Here is a 23,587-nt window from a genome sequence, read left to right on the forward strand (position 1 = left end):
CCCACCCCCCTCCACCACCTCCTCTACATGAATAGAGACATTTCTAGTGCCACATGTAGACTGTACTCCAAATTCTAATGTGGTGGAGTGAATTATTTTCTTAGCGGGAGCTTCTTCCGTTTAACTCTGCCCAGGGCCTCAGTGACCATACAGTCAATGCTTTGTTATGCCTAGTACAGTGCTTGATGTGTAGGGTATTTCAGAGAAGTGGCTGATGATGGGCAGAATAACAGCTTCTCGGGGTAGTCTGTAAAATCTGACCTGCACCTTCTGTATTTGTTGTGACAGGAATGATGTGGTCTGAGTGTAAGGAGCTCTGGCTGGAAGGACCTAGGGAATACATTTTGCAGTTGTGGAATGTGCTCGACTTTGGGATGCTCTCCATCTTCATTGCTGCTTTCACAGCCAGATTCCTAGCTTTCCTTCAGGCAACAAAGGCACAACAGTATGTGGACAGTTATGTCCAAGAGAGTGACCTCAGCGAAGTGACACTCCCACCAGAGATACAGTATTTCACTTATGGTAAGTTGTTAGCTTCAGGATACCCTTATGTTTTGGGAAAGCTATCAGAACCACATTTTGGAAGGAAATGCCAATGAGAGGTGTATTGAATATTTACTATGGAAATAGCATGAACTTTGGAACTCTACACAACCGGATTCATTTCAAGGCTATGACTCCCGCTTGTTGTGTAACCTAGTTCAGGTCAATTTGCTTCTCTGTGCATCAGTTTCCATAGCTATAAAAAGTGTTGCAAGATGGAGGGAAATTATCTTTAACCCTATAAGATAATTACTATTGGGACTGTCGTAATTAGGGAAAAAATAGTTTGATAAACTGCTTGAATGTGGAAGATAAGTCTCTGAGAGCATGGATTCAAGGAGAGAAGATAATAAAAGGTGTTAGACTGCTCTGCAGGCAAAGTGAACAGTAATTCAACAGAGGCAGGAAGTAGGTTCTAAAGTGACCGTGAGAATGTAAGCCCTGGAGAAACAGCAGAAATATGGGGGGAGGATATTGTCCTGTTCACATGGCATGGAATGGAGTTCATGCCAAACTTCTCTGTATTATGTCAGTGAGACCTCAGCTGACATCCGATGTGAAAGGACTTGATGCCTTCCTTGCCCCATACAAACCAATAGTAAGTAATGTTAGCCTCCTTTCCCTTGAGGCCAAATTGAGGAGACATAGTTAGCAAATTTGTATATAGTTGTAAAATCTGAAATCTGGAAAAGAGTTCAGATTTCATGAAACTATTGTATAATTTTCATCTTACAAGTAAGGGAACTCAGGCACAGAGTTTAAATGTGTTCTGGTTGTGAAGAATTATTTTTTATGGGTGTAATTAGGGCACACTCTGATAAGTACAAGCATCATGTTAACGTTATTGAAGGCTGGGCTTCAGCTACAAAATATATGATGTAATTAAGCACCTCTGTTATTGTCAGCAAGATGTTTATATATCAAGGAGACTTGTTCAAACGAGCACCATTTGAAATTAATTAATTTCAGATTTTATTTTATGTAATATATCTTGACTATTTCATAACCTATTTATTTAAATTTATTCACATATATTTAGTGACTGTTGTCTGGAAGGGAATTTGTGGATTCAGGCTTCCCTATCTCCTGTATGTATTGTTTTGATCAAGTTTTTAACCTTTCTAAGTCTGGTTTCTGCCTCTCTAAAAAGAGGATAATAGTATCACATCCATAGGGTCATTGAAGGCAGTGTCTGACACATATTAAACATTCAATAAATGTTAATTTCTTAAACTTTAATTTTGGATTCAGAGGGTACATGTGCAGATTTGTTACCTTAGTATATTGCATGATTCTGAGGTTTAGAACTAAGAATGACCCCATAACCCGGTTACTGAGTATATACACAATAGATAGTTTTTCACCCCTTTCCCCTTCCCTCTAGTAGTTTCCACTTTCATTGTTGCTATGTGTATGTCCATGAGTACCCAATATTTAGCTTCCACTTATAAGTGAGAGCCTGCCATATTTGGTTTTCTAGTCCTGCATTAATTCACTTAAGATAATGGCCTCCAGCTGCATCCATGATTGTTGTTCTTTTTGTGGCTGTATAGTATTCCATGGTATAGATATACCACATTTTCTGTATCCAATCCACTGTTGATGAGTACTTAGGTTGATTCCATATCTTAGCTATTGTGAATAGTGCTGCAATGAAGATGCAAGTGCATTTGTGTTTTGGTAAAACAATGTTTTATTTTGGATATATTCCCACGAATGGAGTTGCTGAATTGAATGGTAGTTCTGTTTTAAGTTCTTTGAGAAATCTCCAAAGTGCTTTCCACAATGGCTGAGCTGATCAATAAATGTTAATTTTTGTTGTTATTGCAGATGTCTACAATATATCCATTCTTTGGGAGTGACTCAGTTTACACAAAATTAACCACATAATATTTCACTGACCTGCCAGGTCTGCTGCAGACTTAATAAGTGACCTCGAAAGGGTTGTTAGGGGTCCTCATTCTGAATCTATATCCAAAATTTTTTTACTTCAGTGGCATTTTACATTTTTTAGGAACAAGTTATATTGCTTAGATATCACATCATCAGTATCATTGTGATTCAGTGACATTTTCACTCCTTGACATATTTTATTTGCATAAACTGTTGGTTGAACTAATTTTTCCACAAAATATGGAAAAGAAGTTACACTCCAACTGTGCCTACAGGATGATAAAATCACTAGTCAGTAAATCTAATAACTGAAGGGACAAATCAGTCAAGTCAGGTTTTTGTCATCCTGGATACAGTCTATATATAACGAAGTGTTTTAACCACTTCATGTTTTGTATTTTATTCCGTTTCTGCTCAATGTGAAGTCAGCTTAGCATCTTTATAATAGTAAGTAATCCATCGAAAGTAATGTAGAATTTATGTTTCTGGTTTAAGATGAAAATAGTACCTGGACAGTTAATTAAATCTAGAGTAGCTTCAACTGAGATGGTAACCACCTACCTACAAGATAGAACCTATTTAAGGTATTTGCTTTGTGTAGTTGGAAATGACTAGAAAACTCCATTTTTAATCTCTTTCTCTCTTTTTTTTTAGCTAGAGATAAATGGCTCCCTTCTGACCCTCAGATTATATCTGAAGGCCTTTATGCCATAGCTGTTGTGCTCAGCTTCTCTCGGATTGCGTACATCCTCCCTGCAAATGAGAGCTTTGGCCCTCTGCAGATATCTCTTGGAAGGACTGTAAAGGACATCTTCAAGTTCATGGTCCTTTTTATCATGGTGTTTTTTGCCTTTATGATTGGCATGTTCATACTTTATTCTTACTACCTTGGGGCTAAAGTAAATGCTGCTTTTACCACGTAAGTAAAATATCTTATTATAAGGTACAATAAGGAGAAATTTTAACAAATCTAGAGGAAGCATAGGAAAAACTTCTCTGATTGTAATAAAGATGTTTTTAAGTGCAGAAAAGAATTCATTAAAAATAGTGCTTATGTGTGATTACATTGCTCTGAGCTTAGTGAGCATTTGACCATATAATGGATCAGAATTTGGAAAAACCTTAGACAAAACTGACTATTTGAAGAAAACAGGATAACACATTTCTAATACTGCATGTCTCTTATATTTCATATAACATTAAAATTAGTTTCAGCATTTTGTAGCCAGTACCCTTCTTTCAAAAAGGAAGCATCAGCTTTTATTGTAATGTATTCATTAATCAGTACAGGGAGTCGGGTAAGAGGAAATTATAGCTAAACGTTTTATGGCCCACTATCATGGTAATACCAGTTTCTTCCTTTGGCCATATTGGTTTCTGCACTGGAGACTCACCTCTTCCATGAAGTCTTCCTTGATCAAGCTTCCTTAGTCATTTTCCCTTTAAGTTCCTTCAGCATGGAGACACTCAGATTGTGAGATATTTTCGCACCCAATGGTGTTTGAATATCAAGGAGGTAAGGCCCCCCACTCTGTACTGCAGTTCTTCCAGATGGGGAGGTTATAAACCCTCCCTACTTTCCCTTTGTTCCCAATAACGCCACAGCTGGAAACAAACTACACACTCAATAACTACTCTATAGACTGAAGTAGAATATCAAGTCTTTGTAGATATCTCAATTGTTCTAAAATGAATTTTTTTAATAGTTACTATAGAACAGGTCTTAGAGGTGACACTTGAAATTCACTGTATCATAATGAAGAAGAAAAAAAATCTTTTTTAACTCAGCTGGGAAATGACAAAGAGATCCTGCACATATTGTAACTCCTGCCCCCTTTTTCCTTTTAACTCTATGGTAACTCATTTTATACATTCTATTTTCTTCACTGTTTTGTCTAGGGATGTGGTCCTACAATGTAGTAGAAAGGACATAGGCTGAAAGTCATGCAGACCTGGATTTGAATGCAATCTCTGCTGTTTTCTAGCTGTGGCTTTTCGTTAAGTTCCTGAACATTTCTCAGTGTTAGTTTCCTTATATTTAAAATAAGCACAATAAAGTTTAAGTAAGGTCGTTGTGATGATTATGTAAGGTGAGTTATATAAAGCCTCTTGCCCACAGTAGGAGCTCAGAACTGCCAGTGTCCTTTCCTTTTTTACTATCCCCTTCTTCCCACACAGGCACTCCATATAGATTCCAAGAGAAGGTAGGGGCAGCAAGGTTTGCAAAGGAGCAGGAGATTTTTTGTGATGCAGTTAAATAAATGGCAGGAATAAAGAGGTTATAGTTTTTCTTAATCTCCTGTCAGCATCTATGCCATAACATCACACTGCTAAATGTTTCATAATTGAGAGTAACTCTATAGAAACAGAGTTCTAGTCAACGGTCCATCCTCAGGGTGTAGCAAAATTTCTAGAACATAATAGGTGCTCCGTCAATACTTGTTGTATGAATGAATGAATAAACTAGTACTGAAGCCTACAAATCTATAAAATTTATTGTTATTTAGGATCTGTTATAACACATTTAAAAAGTACTATTTTTAAGAATCTTTTTCTGGAAAAAAACTTACTTTAGAAGGTGTAATGGAATTCTATGTGTGTAAATCTTTAATTTAAGGATTGTTAATTTAGTTCACCAGCGATTACAATTTGGTTTTATGACAAACCCACCCAAATATGTGTTGCCAAAGGTCATTTAAGGGACAAAAGTAGGTAATTAGTCTGGTAAGGGCCTAAGTGCTAATTGTTGTGATGGAAGAATCAGGAAGTAGATTCTATAAATTTAGGGAAAAGAACAGAAACCTTTCATTCTGCTGCCTTCTCTTCATTTTCAGTTAAATATTTCTAGGTAGGTGATACATTCTTGTGATAAAAAATTTAAATAGAGAGGCATCTACAAGGAAATGCCTGTCCTTCTCCCTAACCTTGGCCTAGTCTCTTACTTCTCCTTAGTTCCCAGAGACAATGGTTTCTTTTCAATATTTTCAGAGGCATTTTTTATATAAAAAAGAATATAAGTATTTGTATGTCCCTCTTTTTTATTTAAGTGATAGAATATTTCACACTTGCTATAGCTCACTTTTTTCCTTTACTATATCTTCAATATAATTTTATATAAACACATGAAGCTCAGTCTGTCTCATTTTTCCGACAGTGGCTGCATAGCATTCCCTTGTATGGATATACCAGTATTATTTGGCCTGTCCCCTACTGATGGATATTTAGATTACTTTCATTCTTCTCCACTGCAAATGATGCTGCAAGGAATATGTTTTTACCTACTTTCAAAAAATTGAGTATATAATTTTAATCTCAACCCTGTTCTACTACAGAAAACTTGATTTAAATTTCTAAATCACCTACAAAATCAAATACCAAATTCCCGTTTTTTTAGGAGAAAGGAATGGTTATTGTGACTTGACTTCAGCTTTCTCCTGTGGAGTTCAGAGAATTTTCACTTAATGATAACTTCAGAAAAGCTTGGCATTGGCACTATGTAATCACCAGTTCCTGAAAACCTGAGAGTATAATTTTTCTATAAAATGTCATAACAAAGTAATTATACTCTTGGAGTGTATTATGGTGGCATTTTAATCTGTACAAGAGAGCCTAACTTGTTTTTAGTTTTCACTCTTGCATATTAAAAACTTAACTTACTTACTTTGTACCTTATTTTTTCAACAGTGTAGAAGAAAGTTTCAAGACTTTGTTTTGGTCAATATTTGGGTTGTCTGAAGTGACTTCCGTTGTGCTCAAATATGATCACAAATTCATAGAAAATATTGGATATGTTCTTTATGGAATATACAATGTAACTATGGTGGTCGTTTTACTCAACATGCTAATTGCTATGATTAATAGCTCATATCAAGAAATTGAGGTAAATCTGTTTTCTATCCATAGTGTTTATCCTTGTTATCCTGTTCTGATAATATACATCTGCTTCTGTACCCTATGGCTGAGCTCCAGCTCATATAAGAAAGAGGCTTATATCCACACAGAACTTGGACTCTTTCCTGTGTTTTCTACCTGGATAGGTAGCTATACACATTCTAGTGTCTTCTAGGTGCACAGCAGGGGTCCCCATGAATTTATTGCTGCTCTGCCTTCTCTTGGAGTATATTTCAAAAGTTTTGAAATTAGTGGCTAGAAGAAGTATTGGCTCTAAGGAAATTACTCTTTGTTCAGTAGCCAGCCTACTATTCTACCTAGTAGAATGACCAGATGCTTGGCAAACACTGATGATGTTCTTTATCTAGTCACAATTTTGAGTATTCTAGAAATCACTTGATTCTTAGTTTTGGATTTGGCTGGGTTTGGTACCTCTCTTCACTGTTGTATGTATGTTTTCTTACATCCTTCAGTTTAGTATTCAGTATCTCTTTAGTGCTTTGCTGTTTGTTAACTCCACTAAATCTCTATGTATGTTTTAGAAACTCATAATATAGTGTTCTCAAAGCAGAACTTTTGGTCCTAATGGCCTTCTAGGCTGTGTGAACTGAGAGAGCCAGCTTCCTCCTTGTAAGGCCCCACTTCCCTTCATTTATTCTGTCAGTTAGGGTGCTTTCTCCTATCACTGTGGGCAGCACAGAGAATGGAGGGAGATGTAAGACAGGTCTAGGCTACTTAGGGACTTATGTGACATTCGGGGATATATGGTAGATGCAGAAACACCAAAAAGCAATTCATTTGAGAACCATTTTTTCCCCTTGCCCTTGAAATATAATATGCTGTGTCTACAACCTGGCTTGGATAGGTATAGGTGAGGAAGGAGGATGGGAGATAGGCAACTGTTGTTGAGCATGCAGAACTGATTGGGTTGGGGGACAGAGGGAGGAATTAATTTTTTATCCTTCCTTCGCACTCACTTTTTCTTGTCTTTTTTGCCTTGTTTTTAGATAGTAGGTGGGAAGTTCTGGTTAAATTTCAATGGGTACAGGTAGAGGCATATGAAGGAGAATGAGTATATTTTATTTGAAAAATGAGAATATTATGTAGGTCTATAGAGTATATGTAGATAAATGTGTATAAGTCACCTGTTTCAAAAACATAGATTCATTGTAAAAAACCTATTAGCATCAGTTAGTAGAATAATTAGCTTTTAAAATTAGTTATCTTTTTTCTATTTTTGTGACACAGGATGACAGTGATGTAGAATGGAAGTTTGCTCGTTCAAAACTTTGGTTATCCTATTTTGATGATGGAAAAACATTACCTCCACCCTTCAGTCTAGTTCCTAGTCCAAAATCATTTGTTTATTTCATCATGCGAATTGTTAACTTTCCCAAATGCAGAAGGAGAAGGCTTCAGAAGGATATAGAAATGGGAATGGGTAACTCAAAGTCCAGGGTAGGTATCGAAAACTTATCAAGACCTTAAAATGAATGTTCTGTCTTTTCTTTTCCTTGTCTTTTGATGTTTGTTCAATAATTTTTGTGTGTGAACTTAGAAGATGTTAAAAGTAACTGTCCAGTCCATAGTCTTTCACAGACTAATACTAAATATTTTCATGATATTTCAGGAAGTCACTGAGTTGAGGCCCTGCTTTTGATCAGAACATCATATAAACTACCAGATTAAAAACAAACAAAAAAGTCTTTAACTGGTTAAAAGTAACCAGAAAAGTTACTGTTAGAAAAAGTTTGTGTTTGTGTGTTCCATGCTTCTCAACTGTTATTCTGAAGTTAAATAGCTTAAACTTCCAGCCTTCCTCTTGGTGTATGTATATTTCACCACCACCATATTCTCCTTTTTCTACAAAAGTTTTGTAGAAACTTTTTACTGGGCTAAATAATCCTTTTCCCATTCTTTCCCAACAAAATAGATACAGCCAAGAGCATCTGCAAATAACCATAAAAACTTATTTTATAAATAAGCAAGAAACCCTTGATTTATAGTTGAGTCATAGTTTAGTTTTAACAAAGAAGATAATTTTTGTGATGGTACTTTGTTATCATGAACTAACTTTCAGAGATAAAATTTGTATAGATAGAAGGATGTGAGTGAACCTAAATAACAGGGGAGGCAGATAGGAACAAATGTATAGATTTAAAATATAACTTTTTCTAAAATTGTGAAAATGGTCTGTGGCTATAACTTCCTAAAAGCCCATCTCCATAAAGTGTAGGCCGTCCTGAGCAAAGGTAGATATATTAGATATTTTTTCTCAGTTAAAACAGGGAGAAAAAGTTAAGATTAGTGCAATTTAATTTATTGCTTTTTAAAATTGATGTGAATTTTCAAGAACTGTATTCTTTAAGAAAGTGACCTTTTAAATCCTCTTTTGTTAGACCTGGTTATGGGCTCTTAAGGCTATTAGGTTACAAGTCAGCGACTGGTTGTGACAGCCCATGATATAAAATGATACCACATTTATGCAGTGAGAAGCAGTATAATGCAAACTAGAGAGCTTTGGCATTAGACCTGGATTTGAATTGTGGCACTTATGGCTTATTAGCAAGGAACATGGATAAATCACTTCACTACTCTGAGCCTTAATTATTCACCAATTGTAGACAATTGTCTAACTTTGTAGAGTTGTTGTGAGGATTATATGAGATCTACAAAGTTCCAGCCTCAACAAATATCAGTGCCCTTCCTCATTCACAGTTTACAAAGTGCTTTGCTGTACATTTGAACCTCATGCAACGCTGTGAGGTAGGTATTATCATTATTCCCATTTTATAGATAAGACAATTGAAGCTATTAGAATAATTCGCTTATACAAGGTCATATAAACTGACCAGTGTGGGGTAGGTGCAGAATTCAAGTGTTTTAGCATCAGATGCCTAGCTCTCTCTGTGGCACCTGGATGCCTCGTGCTTAGCACCTGAGTTCATCTTTGGTTACTGGCCCACTTCCTGTCAGTAAGCTGTACCTTCAGCTGTGGGTAGCTGGTCTCTTAAAGGAGCCAGGCTCTAGTTGTCATCCTGAGCAGCTCCTGCTGCTACTGAAATTGACTTTGCTTTGAGGTACCTTTGTTTTTCTGGGATTTATTAACTGACGCTTTATTACAAAAAAGGTAGTCTCTCAAGTGTGGGACCTCACAATTCTTGCAGAGTACACACCTTGAGTTTTCTTTCTGTAGGCAACAGGTTTCACTGACTTCATTCCTGATAGTATCATAATGTAAAAAGGGTAATACTAAATGTCAGGTTGAGAAGAGCACACACAGTAGGCTTGTGGCTACCTAGACCCCTGTTAAAAAAAAACAAAAACAAAAAAACACACAGCCTGTTCACAGAAACGGGAAGGAAGCATTGCATTTAGGCTGTTCTCTCCTGCCTGTATTGTACCATTGACAGGAAAGAATAGCTTTTCTCAGAGAAGATGCTGGAAATAGAAAGTTGGACACTGATCTCTCAGGAGGCTTACTCCTCAACTTCCCACTCTTCCCTTATCTGGTTAAAAATTGCCAAAAATAAATTTTTATTTTATGTTTTAAATTGCACATACAGCTATTTACATCTCTTTAATATTACTTATATTCATAGATACTCTTCATATATTGAATGTAGCAGATATTTGGAGAAATTATATTTTTCTATTTCTGTTTTTGGAAGAGAGGAAGGAGCCTCAAGAAATCTTTCCGACTAACCTAGACAGCTAACCTCAGTCAGTAGTCAGATACTGGCCTCCAGTGGCCGATTGGAGAATTAACTTTGTTAGCCAAGGTTTTCTCGAGGCACAATTGTAAGAAAACAAAGGAAGGTCCTTGCCTATTAGTGCCACTTCACTCCTCCTTAGCATCCCACACCTTCCTGAGTTATAACGGTGGGAAGTAGGTAGTGAGGCCAATCATCTCCTTGGATAGAGGCCATGCCTTTGAATCACACCTTACAGTGGCAGAGCTTGTTTGCAAATAAGAGGCAGGCCTCGCTCATGTAAATGAAGACTAGACAGTAGTACCTGTGTGTTCCTCTTGTTTCCTGTTCCTACGCACTCAAAAGCTAAACCTTAAAAAGCTAAACCTTAAAAAGAAAAGGAAAACAAAATTCTTCATCCCAGTTCTCCCCCAAATGGTGAATGTGGCTCAGTATAAGGCCAAGATGCTTTGGAAGATGGGTTATTTTGCCCAATAGTTTAGGGCTACAAAATACCAAATGGTGCCATCTGAACCTATAATGTGTGTCTATTCAAATCTAGGAGAGGAACTTAGTCTCAGGAGCAGATGGAACTTCTATGGAACTTGGCCTTCTAGATGCTCTGAGTACATTTAGATAAAGTATACAAGGTCCACAGGAAAAATTATGTTTATTGTGAACCAATGTTTAACATACATATTCAATTAAATAGTTCTATTATAGTAGTACATCTTGCCAACATTTTAACAAATGTGAGCATATTGCTCACAGCAGTTTTAACCTTTGGGACTATATTACATCACTTATAAAGTTCAACTTCCACAAAATGTTTCTTGGGAATGTTGACTCCAGAAATGTTATCAAGGAGAATAAATGGATTATATTTTTTATTCCAAATGAATGTATTCTAATTTACTAGGTTAATTGTATTTTTTCCTAGTTAAACCTCTTCACTCAGTCTAACTCAAGAGTTTTTGAATCACACAGTTTTAACAGCATTCTCAATCAGCCAACACGTTATCAGGTAAGCATACATTAGACATATCTCTTGATCTGTATGTGATTCCACATATGTCTGTGTGTGTTTGTATATATGTGTGTCGTGAGTTGAACTATATTCTTGAGATATACCATTATTAGTTCAGAACAGAGAAAATGATTCAACACCTGTGAAATTTTTCTTTTAAATTTAAAATAAGAGAAAATATAGGTTAGTTGGAGGAGACTTTAGAAATCAGAGTCAAGTCCTTCATTCTTTTAACTAAGAGTTCTTCTTGCAATAGTGAAAGCAAAGTGTTGCCACAATTACCAAATAATGTATAACTTAAACTGAAGAAAGCAGAAGACGGTGTATGTTAGAATGAATAGTGCTCTCACAGTAGGAAAACTTGATACATTTTTCTAGGTTTTTCTTTTAGGTGATCCATTTTTTAAGTGGATTGTTTGGCTATACTGTTTCATGAGTACTACCTTAAAATAACTTTTGCATTTTGATACTGGATGTGAAATTTCAACACTACCCTCCAACTCAAAGGAGGTTATAGTTCTTTATTTTTCATCTAGTTGATTGTTTTGATTATGAAGTCTTTGACTTTCTGATGTAAGTTCACAAGAGTGAAGATCAAGGAATGTATAATATACTGGTGATGTCAAATACTGCATGTTGTTCTATTCCTTATCCAATTATTTTAGAAGCAGAAAACTACAAAATGGCTCAGCACATTGATTGTCAAAGTCTTTTTTCTTTTTAGGAAATTTTTATAAATTTTATTTTTATTTTTGTTTTATTGGTTTTGTCTAATTTTATTTTTTCATTGATAAATTATATTTTACATATTCATTGTGTACATAGTGATGTTTTGATACATACCTAAGGATCAGATCAGGGTAATTAGGTAACATCCATCATCTCAGACATCTATCAATATTGTGTTGGGAATATTCAATATCCTCCTTCTAGCTCTATGAAACTAGTAATATTAACATATCATTGTTAACTATGGTCATCCTATAATGGTATACAACAGTGGTCCCCAACCTTTTTGGCACCAGGGACTGGTTTTATAGACAGCAATTTTGTCATGGATGGGGGCATTGGTTTCAGGATGAAAGTGTTCCATCTCAGATCATTAGGCATTAGATTCTCATAAGGAGTGCACAACCTAGATCCCTCACATGTGCAGTTCACTATAGGGTTCACAATAATAGAAGGATCTAATGCCACTGCTGATCTGACAGGAGGTGGAGCTCAGGTGGTAATGCTCGCTTGCCCTGCTCTGCAGCCTGGTTCCCAAGAGACCATGGACAGGTGCCAGTCCTGAGCCTGGGGGTTGGGGACTCCTGGTTTAGAACTTATTCTTCCTATCTAGCAGTAATTTCCTTTAACAAATCTCTTCATATCCCTCCCTACCCCCTACTTTTCCTAGCTTTTAGTATCCTCTGTCCTACATTTTACCTCTATGAGATCAACTATTTTAGATTCCACATATGAGTGAGCACATGCAGTGCTTAACTTTATGTTCCTGGCTTATTTCACTTAACATAATGTACTCCAGTTCCATCCATGCTGCTGCATATGACAGAATTTCAGTCCTTTTTATGGCTGAACAGTATTCCGTTGTATATGCATACCACATTTTTCATAGATTCGTCTGCTGTTAGACACCTAGGTTGATTTCCTATTTTGAATATTGTGAAGAGTGCTGCAATAAAACATGTGAGTGCAGTTGTCTCTTTAATATAATAATTTCTTTTCTTTAGATAAATTCTGAGTATGGGGTTGCTGGATCATATGGTAGCTCTATTTGTATGTTTTGGAAAGTCCTTTATACTGTTCTCCATAGTGGTTTTACTAGTTTACATTCCCACCAACAACATATTGGAGTTCCCTACCTCTGCATTCTTGTCAGCATTTTTTGATAATAGCCATTCTAACTGGAGTGAGATGATACCTCATTGTGGTTTGGTTATTGATGTCAAACATTTCTGCATATTTTCTTGACCATTTATATGTATTCTTTTGAAAAATCTCTGTTCAGATTATTTGCTGATTTTTAATTGGATTTTTTCTTTTCTGTTGAGATGTTTGAGTTCCTTGTATATTCTGGATATTAATCTATTGGATAAGCAATTTGCAAATATTTTCTCCTATTTTGTATGTTGTCTTTTCTTTTTAAATTTTTTTTAAATTTTAATTTATTTTATTTTTATTTTATTACTTTTTTTAATTCGGCAGGTGAGTTGTTACACACTCTTTAGCGGATTCCGACTTCCATGGCTACCATCCTACTAGGTTGTCTTTTCACTGTTGTTGTTTCCTTTGTTGTGCAGAAGCCTTTGGTTTGATATGACCCCATATGTTTATTTTTGCTTTTGTTACTTGTGCTTTTCAGGTCTTATTCATAAAATCTTTTCGGAGACCAATGTCCTGAAGCATTTCCCCTATGTTTTTTTTTCTACTGGTTTTATCATTTCAGGTCTTACATTTAGGTCTTTGATCCATTTTGTGCTGATTTTTATACAAGGTAAGAAGTGGGAGTCTGGTTTCATTCTTCTGCATATGGATATCCAGTTTTCCCAGTACTGGTTATTGAAGAGACTGTCCTTTTCCCAGTGAGTGTTTCGGTATCCTTGTAAAAAATCAGTTGGTTATAGATACATAGATTAATTTCTGAGTTCTTAATTCTGTTCCATAGATTTATGTGTCTGTTTTTATGCCAGTACCATGTGGTTTTGGTTACTACAGCCTTGTAATCTATTTTGAGGTCCGATTGTGTGATACTTGCAGATTTGTTCTTTTTGCTCAGGATTGCTTTGGCTATTTGGAGTCTTTTGTGATTCCTTACAAATTTTAGAATTTCTTTTCTATTTCTGTAAAGAATGTCATTGGTATTGTGATAGGAGTTGCATTGAATCTGTAGATTGATTTGAGTACTGTTGTCATTTTAACAATAGTAATTCTTCTGATCCATGAGCATGGGATACATTTCCATTTGTTTGTATCTTCTTCAGTTTCTTTAATCAATGTTTTGTAGTTTTCCTTGAAGAGGTCTTTCATCTCCTTGGTTAATTTATTCCTGGAAATAAATGGCATTGCTTTTTATTTTCTTTTTTAAATAGTTTGTTGTTCGTGTATAGAAATGCAACTGATTTTTGTATGTTAATTTTGTATTCTGCAACGTCACTGAATTTATCAGTTCTGAAAGTTTTTTGGTAGAGTCCATAGGTTTTTCCATGTACAAGGTCACGTTGTCTGCAAACAGGGACAATTTGACTTCCTCCTTTCCAATTTGGATATCCTTTCTTTCTTTCTCTTGCCTAATTGTTCTGGCTAGAACACACAGCACTATGTTGAATAAGAGTGGTGGTAGTGGGCATCCTTGTCTTGTTCCAGTTCTAAAAAAGTTTTCCGTTTTTCCCAGTTGAGTAAGATGTTAGCTGTGGGTTTGTTATATGCATTTATTATATTGTGGTACTTTCTTTCTATACCTAATATATTTAGAGTTTTTGATTATAAAGGAATATTGAATTTTATGAAAAGCTTTTCCATGTATTGAGATTATCATACTTTTTTGTCCTTCATTCTGTTAATATGATGTTTATTGATTTTTATATGTTGAAACATCTTTGCATTCCTAGGATAAATCCCACTTGATCAGCGTATTATCTTTTTGATGTGACTTTGGATTTGGTTTATTAGTATTTTATTGAGGATGTTTACATTTATGTTCATCAGGGATATTTGCCTGTAGTTTTCTTTTATTGTGTCCTTATTTTGATATTGGGGTTATACTGGTCTCATAAAATGAATTAAGAAGAATTCCCTCTGCTTTAATTTTTCCAAATAGTTTGAGAATAATTGGTATTAATTCTTCTTTAAAGGTTCAGTAGAATTCAGCAGTAAAGCCATCTGGTCCTGGGCTTTATTTTATTATTATTATCATTATTTTTTAGAAGATGTTTTATCCACTCATTTAATCTTGTTACCTGTTTTAGTCTGTTCAGGTTTTTTGTTTCTTCTTGGTTTAAACCTGGTAGATTGAATGTGTCTGTGAATTTATCTATTTTTCCCTGGTTTCAAATTTATTGGCATATGGTTATTCATAGTAGTCTCTAATGATCTTTCATATTTCTGTACTATCCATTGTGATGTCTCCTTTTTCATTTTCTGATTTTATTTATTTGGGTTCTCTCTCTCTCTCTCTCTCTCAAAGTTAGTCTAGCTAATGGTTTGTCAATTTTGTTTATCTTAAAAAAAAACAGGCCGGGTGTGGTGGCTCACACCTGTAATCCCAGCAATTTGAGAGGCTGAGGTGGGCAGATTACCTGAAATTGGGAGTTTGAGACATGGAGAAACACCATCTCTACTAATAATACAAAAATAGCCGGATATGGTGGTACATGCCTGTAATCCCAGCTACTCAGGAAGCTGAGGCGGAGAATCCCTTGAACCCATGAGGCAGAGGTTGCAGTGAGCCAAGATCACACCATTGCACTCCAGCCTGGGCAACAAGAGTGAAACTCTGTCTCAAAGAAAATAAATTGTTTTGTTGATTTTTTTGTATTTATTTTAGTCTCAATTTTATTAATTTCTGTTCTGATCTTTATTATTTCTTCTACCAATTTGGGGTTTGATTTGTTTATGCTTTTCTTTCATGCTTTTTTTCAAGCATTTTATGCTATTTTTTTCTTTATGTGCATCATTAGATTGTTTATTTGAAATTTTTCTAGTTATTTGATGGATGCAGGCATTTATTGCTGTAAACTTTCCTCTTAATGCTGCTTTTGCTGTGTCACATGGGTGTTGGTATGCTGTATTTCTACTTTCATTCATTTCAAGAAAAATTAAAAATTAATTCTTAATTTTTTCCTTCACCCATTAGTCATTCGGGAACATGTTTAATTTTTATGTGTTTGCATAGTTTCAAATGTGCCATTTGTTATGATGTCTAATTTTATTCCAATGTGGTCAGATAAAATACTTAGTATAATTTTGATTTTATTAAGTTTCCTGAGACTCGTTTTGTGTCCTAACATATGGTCAATCTCAGAGAAGGTACTACATGCCGATTAAATGAATATATGTTTTGGGGCTGGGTTTGGTGGCTCATGCCTGTAGTCCTAGCACTTTGGGAGGCCAAGGTAGGAGGATTGCTTAAGTTCAGCAGTTTGAGGCAATCCTGGGAAACATGATGAGACCCCCATCTCAGCAAAAAGTGAAAAAAATTTGCCAGGCATAGTTGCACATGCCGGTAATCCTAGCTACTTGAGAGGCTGAGGTAGGAGAATGGCTTGAGACCAGGAAGTTGAGGCTGCATTGAGCCATGATTGCACAACTGTACTCCAGCCTGAGGGATAGAGTGAGACACTGTCTCAAAAAAAAAAAGAAAAACAAAAACAAAAACAGAATGTGTACTTTACTTTCCAGCTGTTGGGTAAGATATTCTGTAAATATTTTTTTGGTCCAGTTGTCTGTGGTATAGTTTAAATCTGATTTTGTTGTTGTTGATTTTCTGTCTAAATAATCTGTCTAATGCTAAGAGTGAGGTTGAAATTCCCAACTATTATTATATTATGATATATTTCTCCCTTTAGTCTTAATAATATTTACTTTATATATATAAGTGCTCTGGTATTGAGTGCATATATATTTACAACTGGTATATTCTCTTGCTGAACTGATCCCCTTGTTATTATATAATGTCCTTCTTTGTCTTTTTTAAAGTTAAAGCTTTACTTTTATAATAGTTACATTGTATTCCATCATATGGTTGTATTTATTTAATCATTCTTTTATTGATGGAAATAGAGGCTATTGCTAATATTTAGCTATTATAAGCAATACTATAGTAAGTCATTTTGTATATATAACATTTCAAACACAGATATATGGAATTGTCTAGTTAAAGTATATTTGAATTTTAATCTTTTAGCTATTGTCAAACTGACTTTGATGGAACTTGCACTAATTTACATTCTTACAATAATTATATGAGAGCGCCTATTTCCTCCTTAATTTACCAACAGTGTGTTACCAAAGGTTTTTATCTTCACCAGTAGCTTAAAATGTGCTGCTTTGCATTTCTTTATCGTGAATGAGTTTTACCTTCTTTTTATGTTTAATGTTATATATACTTAAGAGTCCATATATATTTGTTTTTCTTGATAGCCTTTTTGTTATCAATGAAGAGGAATTCTTCATATTTTAACAATAACAGCCTTTGTGTTATGACTTAAGACGTTTTCACCAGTTTCTTGTATGTCTTTTTAATATTTAGAGTATTTTTTCCCATCCACAACTTTTTAAAATTTTGTGTAGTTAACTTTACAAATTGTTTATGGCTCCAGGTTTTGTGTCCTACTTGGAAAGATTTTCTCCCATAGAAGATTATTTAATATTTTTAACTCATACTTCTTTAGTTCTTTCACTTTTTGGACTCTGAAAATATTTGATCCACATAGAATGTATTTTCATTTAACCTGTGGGATGAGAATCCAAATATGTTGTTTTTCCAGATTATTATACAGCTGGGTGTGCTCAATGATTTATCTTTTTTATTAATTTGAAATACCATTTTAATAATTTACTAAATTCCTGTATAAATTTATTTCTAGGCTTTTCATTCTGTTCCACTAATCTATTTATGCTGTAGAACCACATTATCATAATTATTATAGTTTAAGACAAAAATGAAACAAAACACTCATACATGTGTATGCTTACACATGCGTACACTGCTTGCACATGTGTACACACACACACACACACACACACACACATATCCTTACTTCAGGGTTCTTATTTTACAGAATTTCTTATTAGTTTTATTTTATTTCATTTTATTTTGAGACAGAGTATTGCTCTCTTGCCCAGGCTGGAGTGCAGTGGTGGGATCTCAGCTCACGACAACCTCCACCTCCTGGATTCAAGCAATTCTTCTGCCTCAGCCTCCCGAGTAGCTGTGACTATAGGTGCCCACCACCATGCCCAGCTAATTTTTGTATTTTTAGTAGAAATGGGGTTTCATCATGTTGGCCAGGCTGGTCTTGAACTCCTGACCTCAAGTGATACACCTACCACAGCCTCCCAAATTGCTGGGATTACAGGTATGAGCCACTGGTACCCGACATCTTCCTTATTTTTCTATTTTAATTGTAAGGTGGGCTTGTCTGCTGGTATTTTTATTTTGATCATGTTAAGGCAAACTGACACTTTATGATGTTTTGTTTTCTGATTTTTTAGGTCTTTTTTGTGTATTCGGTGACATTTTTAAAGTATTCCTCATATTGTTTATATTAATTATGATTAATTTGGTGCAGTTCACATAAAACCACCAAATACCAACCTTTAAATGGCTAAAAGAAAGTAGAAATTTATTTCTCTTCAGGGACCCAGGCTTTTTCCATCATATTACTCTACCATGAATGGTTTTCAGTCAAACATTATCTCATGTTCCTACAAAGCTCCTGGAGCTCTACCTATTATTTATGCATTCAAAAATACAGTTAGAAGGTGATAGAGAAGAAAGTTCCTTCCTATAAGGAACTTCTGTAAAGTTGCACAAACCACTTATCTGCAATGGAGCCTGAGAAATAAAGTCCTAATTTTACGTGGCCTTGTGCCAAGCTGAAAAACTGGGGAAGAGAAGTGGCAGTCTCTGCTGAAGTGGATTATACTACATGTCTTGGTGTTTATCTTAATGTTTTTTTAACATACTTAGGTCTCTTTGTTACTTGGTTGATATGTTTCAAGTTTTATCGTTTGAACCTTCAACTTTAAACTATGAAGAAAATCAATGTGCACATTTTATTTACACCATTTTCCCCCTTTCTCTCCCAGCTCTTGCTTGTGAAATTATTAGAACTGTGTTTGTTGGGGAAGAATAATATCTTTCTTCAGTCCCTTTAGTTTCAGTACCTGGGGGCTATGAATTAAACTGACAAATGATGGATAAACAGGAGGGGAAAAAGGTTTATTTATGCATGCAGTGCATATACATGTAGAAAAAAACTCAGTGATGAGTGGCTCAAAGGGGTACTTAGAATTTGGGGCTTATATACCAACTTAACAAAGGATAAGAAGTTTGTGGAGAAGGGATATGACAAAGGAAAAGGGGTTTGGGTTGCTAAATGTAGCAAATTGTGGGAAGGTAAATATATGGGAGACACTGATAGAAGATAAAGGTTATTTTAACAAGGTTTGCTTGTGCAGAACCACCTTGGTGCTGACTTTCTGTCCCCAGTGTTAATGATTGTTTTTCCTCCTCCTAGTCTGGGAGTGGGGAGGGGAAAGACCTTCACAAAGGGAAATTTATGTCCTGGTTTTAGGAAGATGGGTTAGGACAGAGAGCTATTTCTTTGTGACTTTTTAATTGCCTTCAGCTCAAAATAATCCTTAGGCCAAAATGGCGTGTTTTGGGGTGGTAGATTCTGATCCACTTCACTACCTTGTCATGACTATAGCCCACACTTGTTTAGTTTTAGTCTGAGAGTTAAACAGTCAGTATTTACCACCAGTCTTTTTTTTGCCATAATTTTCCATTTATCTCTTTGTTAGCTTAAGTTTGTCTATATGTAGGTCCTTCAAGAAGAGTTTATAGGAACTACATTCTCTGAGTTATTTTATGTTCTAAATTAGTTTCTATTTCTATATATTTATATTAACTAGTCATATTCTTAGGTGATAATTTATTTTTGGTGTATGTTTAGACATTGCTCCAGAACATCCTGGAATGGAATGTTGATGTGGAAGAATTTGAGGCCAGCCTGATTGTTTTCCTCCTATATTTGACCTGAGGTTTTAGTTTGAATGTCCCAAATATCTGTATCTTTTAAATCAAATAGCTTGATATTGATTGTTCTATAGGTAGATCCGTATCAGTTTTTCCTGATACACACTATGACCTTTCAATGTGTACACTAGTTCTTTTAATTTCTGAATAATTATCTTGAAATATTTTTTCTGCTCCATAAGTTTAGATTTCTTCTTCAAAGGCACCAATTTGATGTCTACTGTATTCATCTTGACTGTCTCCCACATCTACCATTTTGTCTATTCATTTTGAATTTTTCATTCACTTCTACTTTTGACTCCTTTATTTCTCAAATGTTATCTTATTTTTAAATTTTTTTTTCTTTTTTTTTTTCTTAATTTTTTATTGGATTTTAGGTTTTGGGGTACATGAGCAGAGCATGCAAGACAGTTGCGTAGATACACACATGGCAGTGTGCTTTGCTTTTCTTCTCCCCTTCACCCACATTTGGCATTTCTCCCCAGGCTATCCCTCCCCACCTCCCCCTCCCACTGGCCCTCCCCTTTCCCCCCCAATAGACCCCTGTGTTTAGTACTCCCCTTTCTGTGTCCATGTGTTCTCATTTTTCATCACCCGCCTATGAGTGAGAATATGCGGTGTTTCATTTTCTGTTCTTGTGTCAGTTTGCTGAGGATGATCTCCAGATTCATCCACGTCCCTACAAACGACACAAACTCATCATTTCTGATTGCTGCATAATATTCCATCGTGTATATGTGCCACATTTTTCCAATCTAGTCTATTATCAATGGGCATTTGGGTTGATTCCAGGTCTTTGCTATTGTAAACAGTGCTGCAATGAACATTCGTGTACATGTGTCCTTATAGTAGAATGATTATAAATTTTATTTTTAATTAACACATTATAATTATACATACTTATGGCATACAGTGTGATATTTCAATGCATGTATGTATTGTGTAAGGATCAAAGCAGTGTATTTGGCATGTTCATCACCTTGTTAATTTATCATTTCTTTGTGGTAAGACCATTCAAAATCCTCTCTTCTAGCTATTTTAAAACATACAATGTTGTTAACTGTAGTCACCCTACCATGCACTATAACACCTTAACTTACTTCTTCTTTCTAACTATAACTTTGTAGCTGGTGACCAACTTCTCCCCACCTCCCATTCCCCCTGCCCTCTCCAACTTCTGGTAACCACTAGTCTATTCTCTACTTCCATGAGATAAACTTAAGATGTCATATATGAGTGAGATCATGTGATATTTGTCTTTCTGTACTTGGTTTATTTCACTAAATATTATGTCCTCCAGGTCCATCCGTGTTGCCACAAAGACAAAATGTCAATGTGGCTGATAGAATTCCATTGTGTGTATATATACAACCATATTTTCTTTATCTGTTCATCTGTTGATGGACAGTTAGGTTGATTCCATATTTTGGCTATTGTGAATAGTGCTGCAACAAACATGGGAATGTAGATATCTCTCCAACATACTGATTTCATTTCCTTTGGGTATATACCCAATAGTGGGATTGCTGGGTCATATAGTAGTTTTATTTTTAACTTTTTAAGTATCTCCTCAATATATTAATTTAATTTCCTTTGGATATATACCTAGTATTGGGATTTTTGGATCCTATAGTAGTTCTATTTTTAATTTTTTAAGAAACTTCCATAATGTTTTCTGTAATGGCTGTACTAATTTACATTTCTATCAATAGTATATGAGTTTCTCTTTCTCCACATCCATACTAGCATTTGTTACTTTTTATCTGTTTGGTAATAGCCATCCTAACTGGGGTGAGGTGAAATCTTACTTGTGGTTTTGATTTTCATTTCTCTGATAATTAGTGATGTTGAACATTTTTTCATCGGCCTGTTGTCTATTTGTATGTCTTCTTTTGACAAATGTCTCTTCAGGTCTTTTGCCCAGTTTTTATTTATTTATTTTTAATTTATTTATTATTTAAATTTTTATTGGATTTAGGTTTTGGGGTACATGAGCAGAGCATGCAAGACAGTTGCATAGGTACACACATGGCAGTGTGCTTTGCTTTTCTTCTCCCCTTCACCCACATTTGGCATTTCTCCCCAGGCTATCCCTCCCCACCTCCCCCTCCCACTGGCCCTCCCCTTTTCCCCCAATAGACCCCAGTGTTTAGTACTCCCTTCTCTGTGTCCATGTGTTCTCATTTTTCATCACCCACCTATGAGTGAGAATATGCGGTGTTTCATTTTCGGTTCTTGTGTCAGTTTGCTGAGGATGATGTTCTCCAGATTCATCCATGTCCCTACAAACGACACAAACTCATCATTTCTGATTGCTGCATAGTATTCCATGGTGTATATGTGCCACATTTTTCCAATCCAGTCTATTACCAATGGGCATTTGGGTTGATTCCAGGTCTTTGCTATTGTAAACAGTGCTGCAATGAACATTCGTGTACATGTGTCCTTATAGTAGAACGATTTATAGTCTTTTGGATATATACCCAGTAATGGGATTGCTGGGTCAAATGGAATTTCTATTTCTAAGGCCTTGAGGAATCGCCACACTGTCTTCCACAATGGTTGAACTAATTTACACTCCCACCAACAGTGTAGAAGTGTTCCTTTTTCTCCACATCCTCTCCAGCATCTGTTGTCTCCAGATTTTTTAATGATCGCCATTCTAACTGGCGTGAGATGGTATCTCAATGTGGTTTTGATTTGCATCTCTCTGATGACCAGTGACGATGAGCATTTTTTCATATGATTGTTGGCCTCATACATGTCTTCTTTCGTAAAGTGTCTGTTCATATCCTTTGCCCACTTTTGAATGGGCTTGTTTGTTTTTTTCCTGTAAATCTGTTTGAGTTCTTTGTAAATTCTGGATATCAGCCCTTTGTCAGATGGGTGGACTGCAAAAATTTTTTCCCATTCTGTTGGTTGCCGATCCACTCTAGTGACTGTTTCTTTTGCCGTGCAGAAGCTATGGAGTTTGATTAGGTCCCATTTGTCTATTTTGGCTTTTGTTGCCAATGCTTTTGGTGTTTTGTTCATGAAGTCCTTGCCTACTCCTATGTCCTGGATGGTTTTGCCTAGATTTCCTTCTAGGGTTTTTATGGTGCCAGGTCTTATGTTTAAGTCTTTAGTCCATCTGGAGTTAATTTTAGTGTATGGTGTCAGGAAGGGGTCCAGTTTCTGCTTTCTGCACATGGCTAGCCAGTTTTCCCAACACCATTTGTTAAACATGGAATCCTTTCCCCATTGCTTGTTTTTGTCAGATTTATCAAAGATTGTATAGTTGTATGTATGTTGTGTTGCCTCCGGTGCCTCTGTTTTGTTCCATTGGTCTATATCTCTGTTTTGGTACCAGTACCATGCTGTTTGAATTACTGTAGCCTTGTAGTATAGTTTGAAATCCGGTAGCGTGATGCCCCCCGCTGTGTTCTTTTTGCTTAGAATTGACTTGGCTATGCGGGCTCTCTTTTGGTTCCATATGAAGTTCATGGTGGTTTTTTCCAGTTCTGTGAAGAAAGTCGATGGTAGCTTGATGGGGATAGCGTTGATTCTGTAAATTAATTTGGGCAGTATAGCCATTTTCACGACATTAATTCTTCCTAACCATGAACATGGTATGTTTCTCCATCTGTTTGTGTCCTCTCTGATTCGTTGAGCAGTGGTTTGTAGTTCTCCTTGAAGAGGTCTCTTACGTTCCTTGTGAGTTGTATTCCAAGGTATTTTATTCTTTTTGTAGCAATTGCGAATGGCAGTTCATTCTTGATTTGGCTTTCTTTAAGTCTG

The 23,587-nt window shown here is 35.7% G+C and overlaps 1 protein-coding gene and 1 long non-coding RNA gene across 15 annotated transcripts in view; one reads left to right on the forward strand and one right to left on the reverse strand.

The window, feature by feature from the left end:
* Positions 1-23,587, forward strand: part of TRPC3 (transient receptor potential cation channel subfamily C member 3) — an 85,384-nt gene that overhangs the window by 46,512 nt on the left and 15,285 nt on the right. For 4 of the 14 annotated variants that reach the window (XM_002806648.7, XM_035293021.3, XM_035293027.3 and 1 more), the window contains exons 6-10: positions 289-522; positions 3,091-3,355; positions 6,121-6,316; positions 7,576-7,785; positions 10,960-11,043. In XM_002806648.7, coding sequence (XP_002806694.4) covers positions 289-522; positions 3,091-3,355; positions 6,121-6,316; positions 7,576-7,785; positions 10,960-11,043 — 989 coding nt within the window. Of the gene's footprint in view, positions 1-288; positions 523-3,090; positions 3,356-6,120; positions 6,317-7,575; positions 7,786-8,971; positions 9,094-10,959; positions 11,044-23,587 lie in introns of all 14 variants that reach the window. The other 10 variants (XM_035293022.3, XM_035293023.3, XM_078366561.1 and 7 more) reach the window with 4 other exon arrangements.
* The window catches only part of LOC118152210 (uncharacterized), a 37,213-nt gene that overhangs the window by 8,225 nt on the left and 5,401 nt on the right, over positions 1-23,587 (reverse strand). The window lies entirely within an intron of this gene.

The sequence above is a fragment of the Callithrix jacchus genome, chromosome 3 (assembly GCF_049354715.1).
Source record: "Callithrix jacchus isolate 240 chromosome 3, calJac240_pri, whole genome shotgun sequence".
Lineage (NCBI taxonomy): Eukaryota > Metazoa > Chordata > Mammalia > Primates > Cebidae > Callithrix > Callithrix jacchus.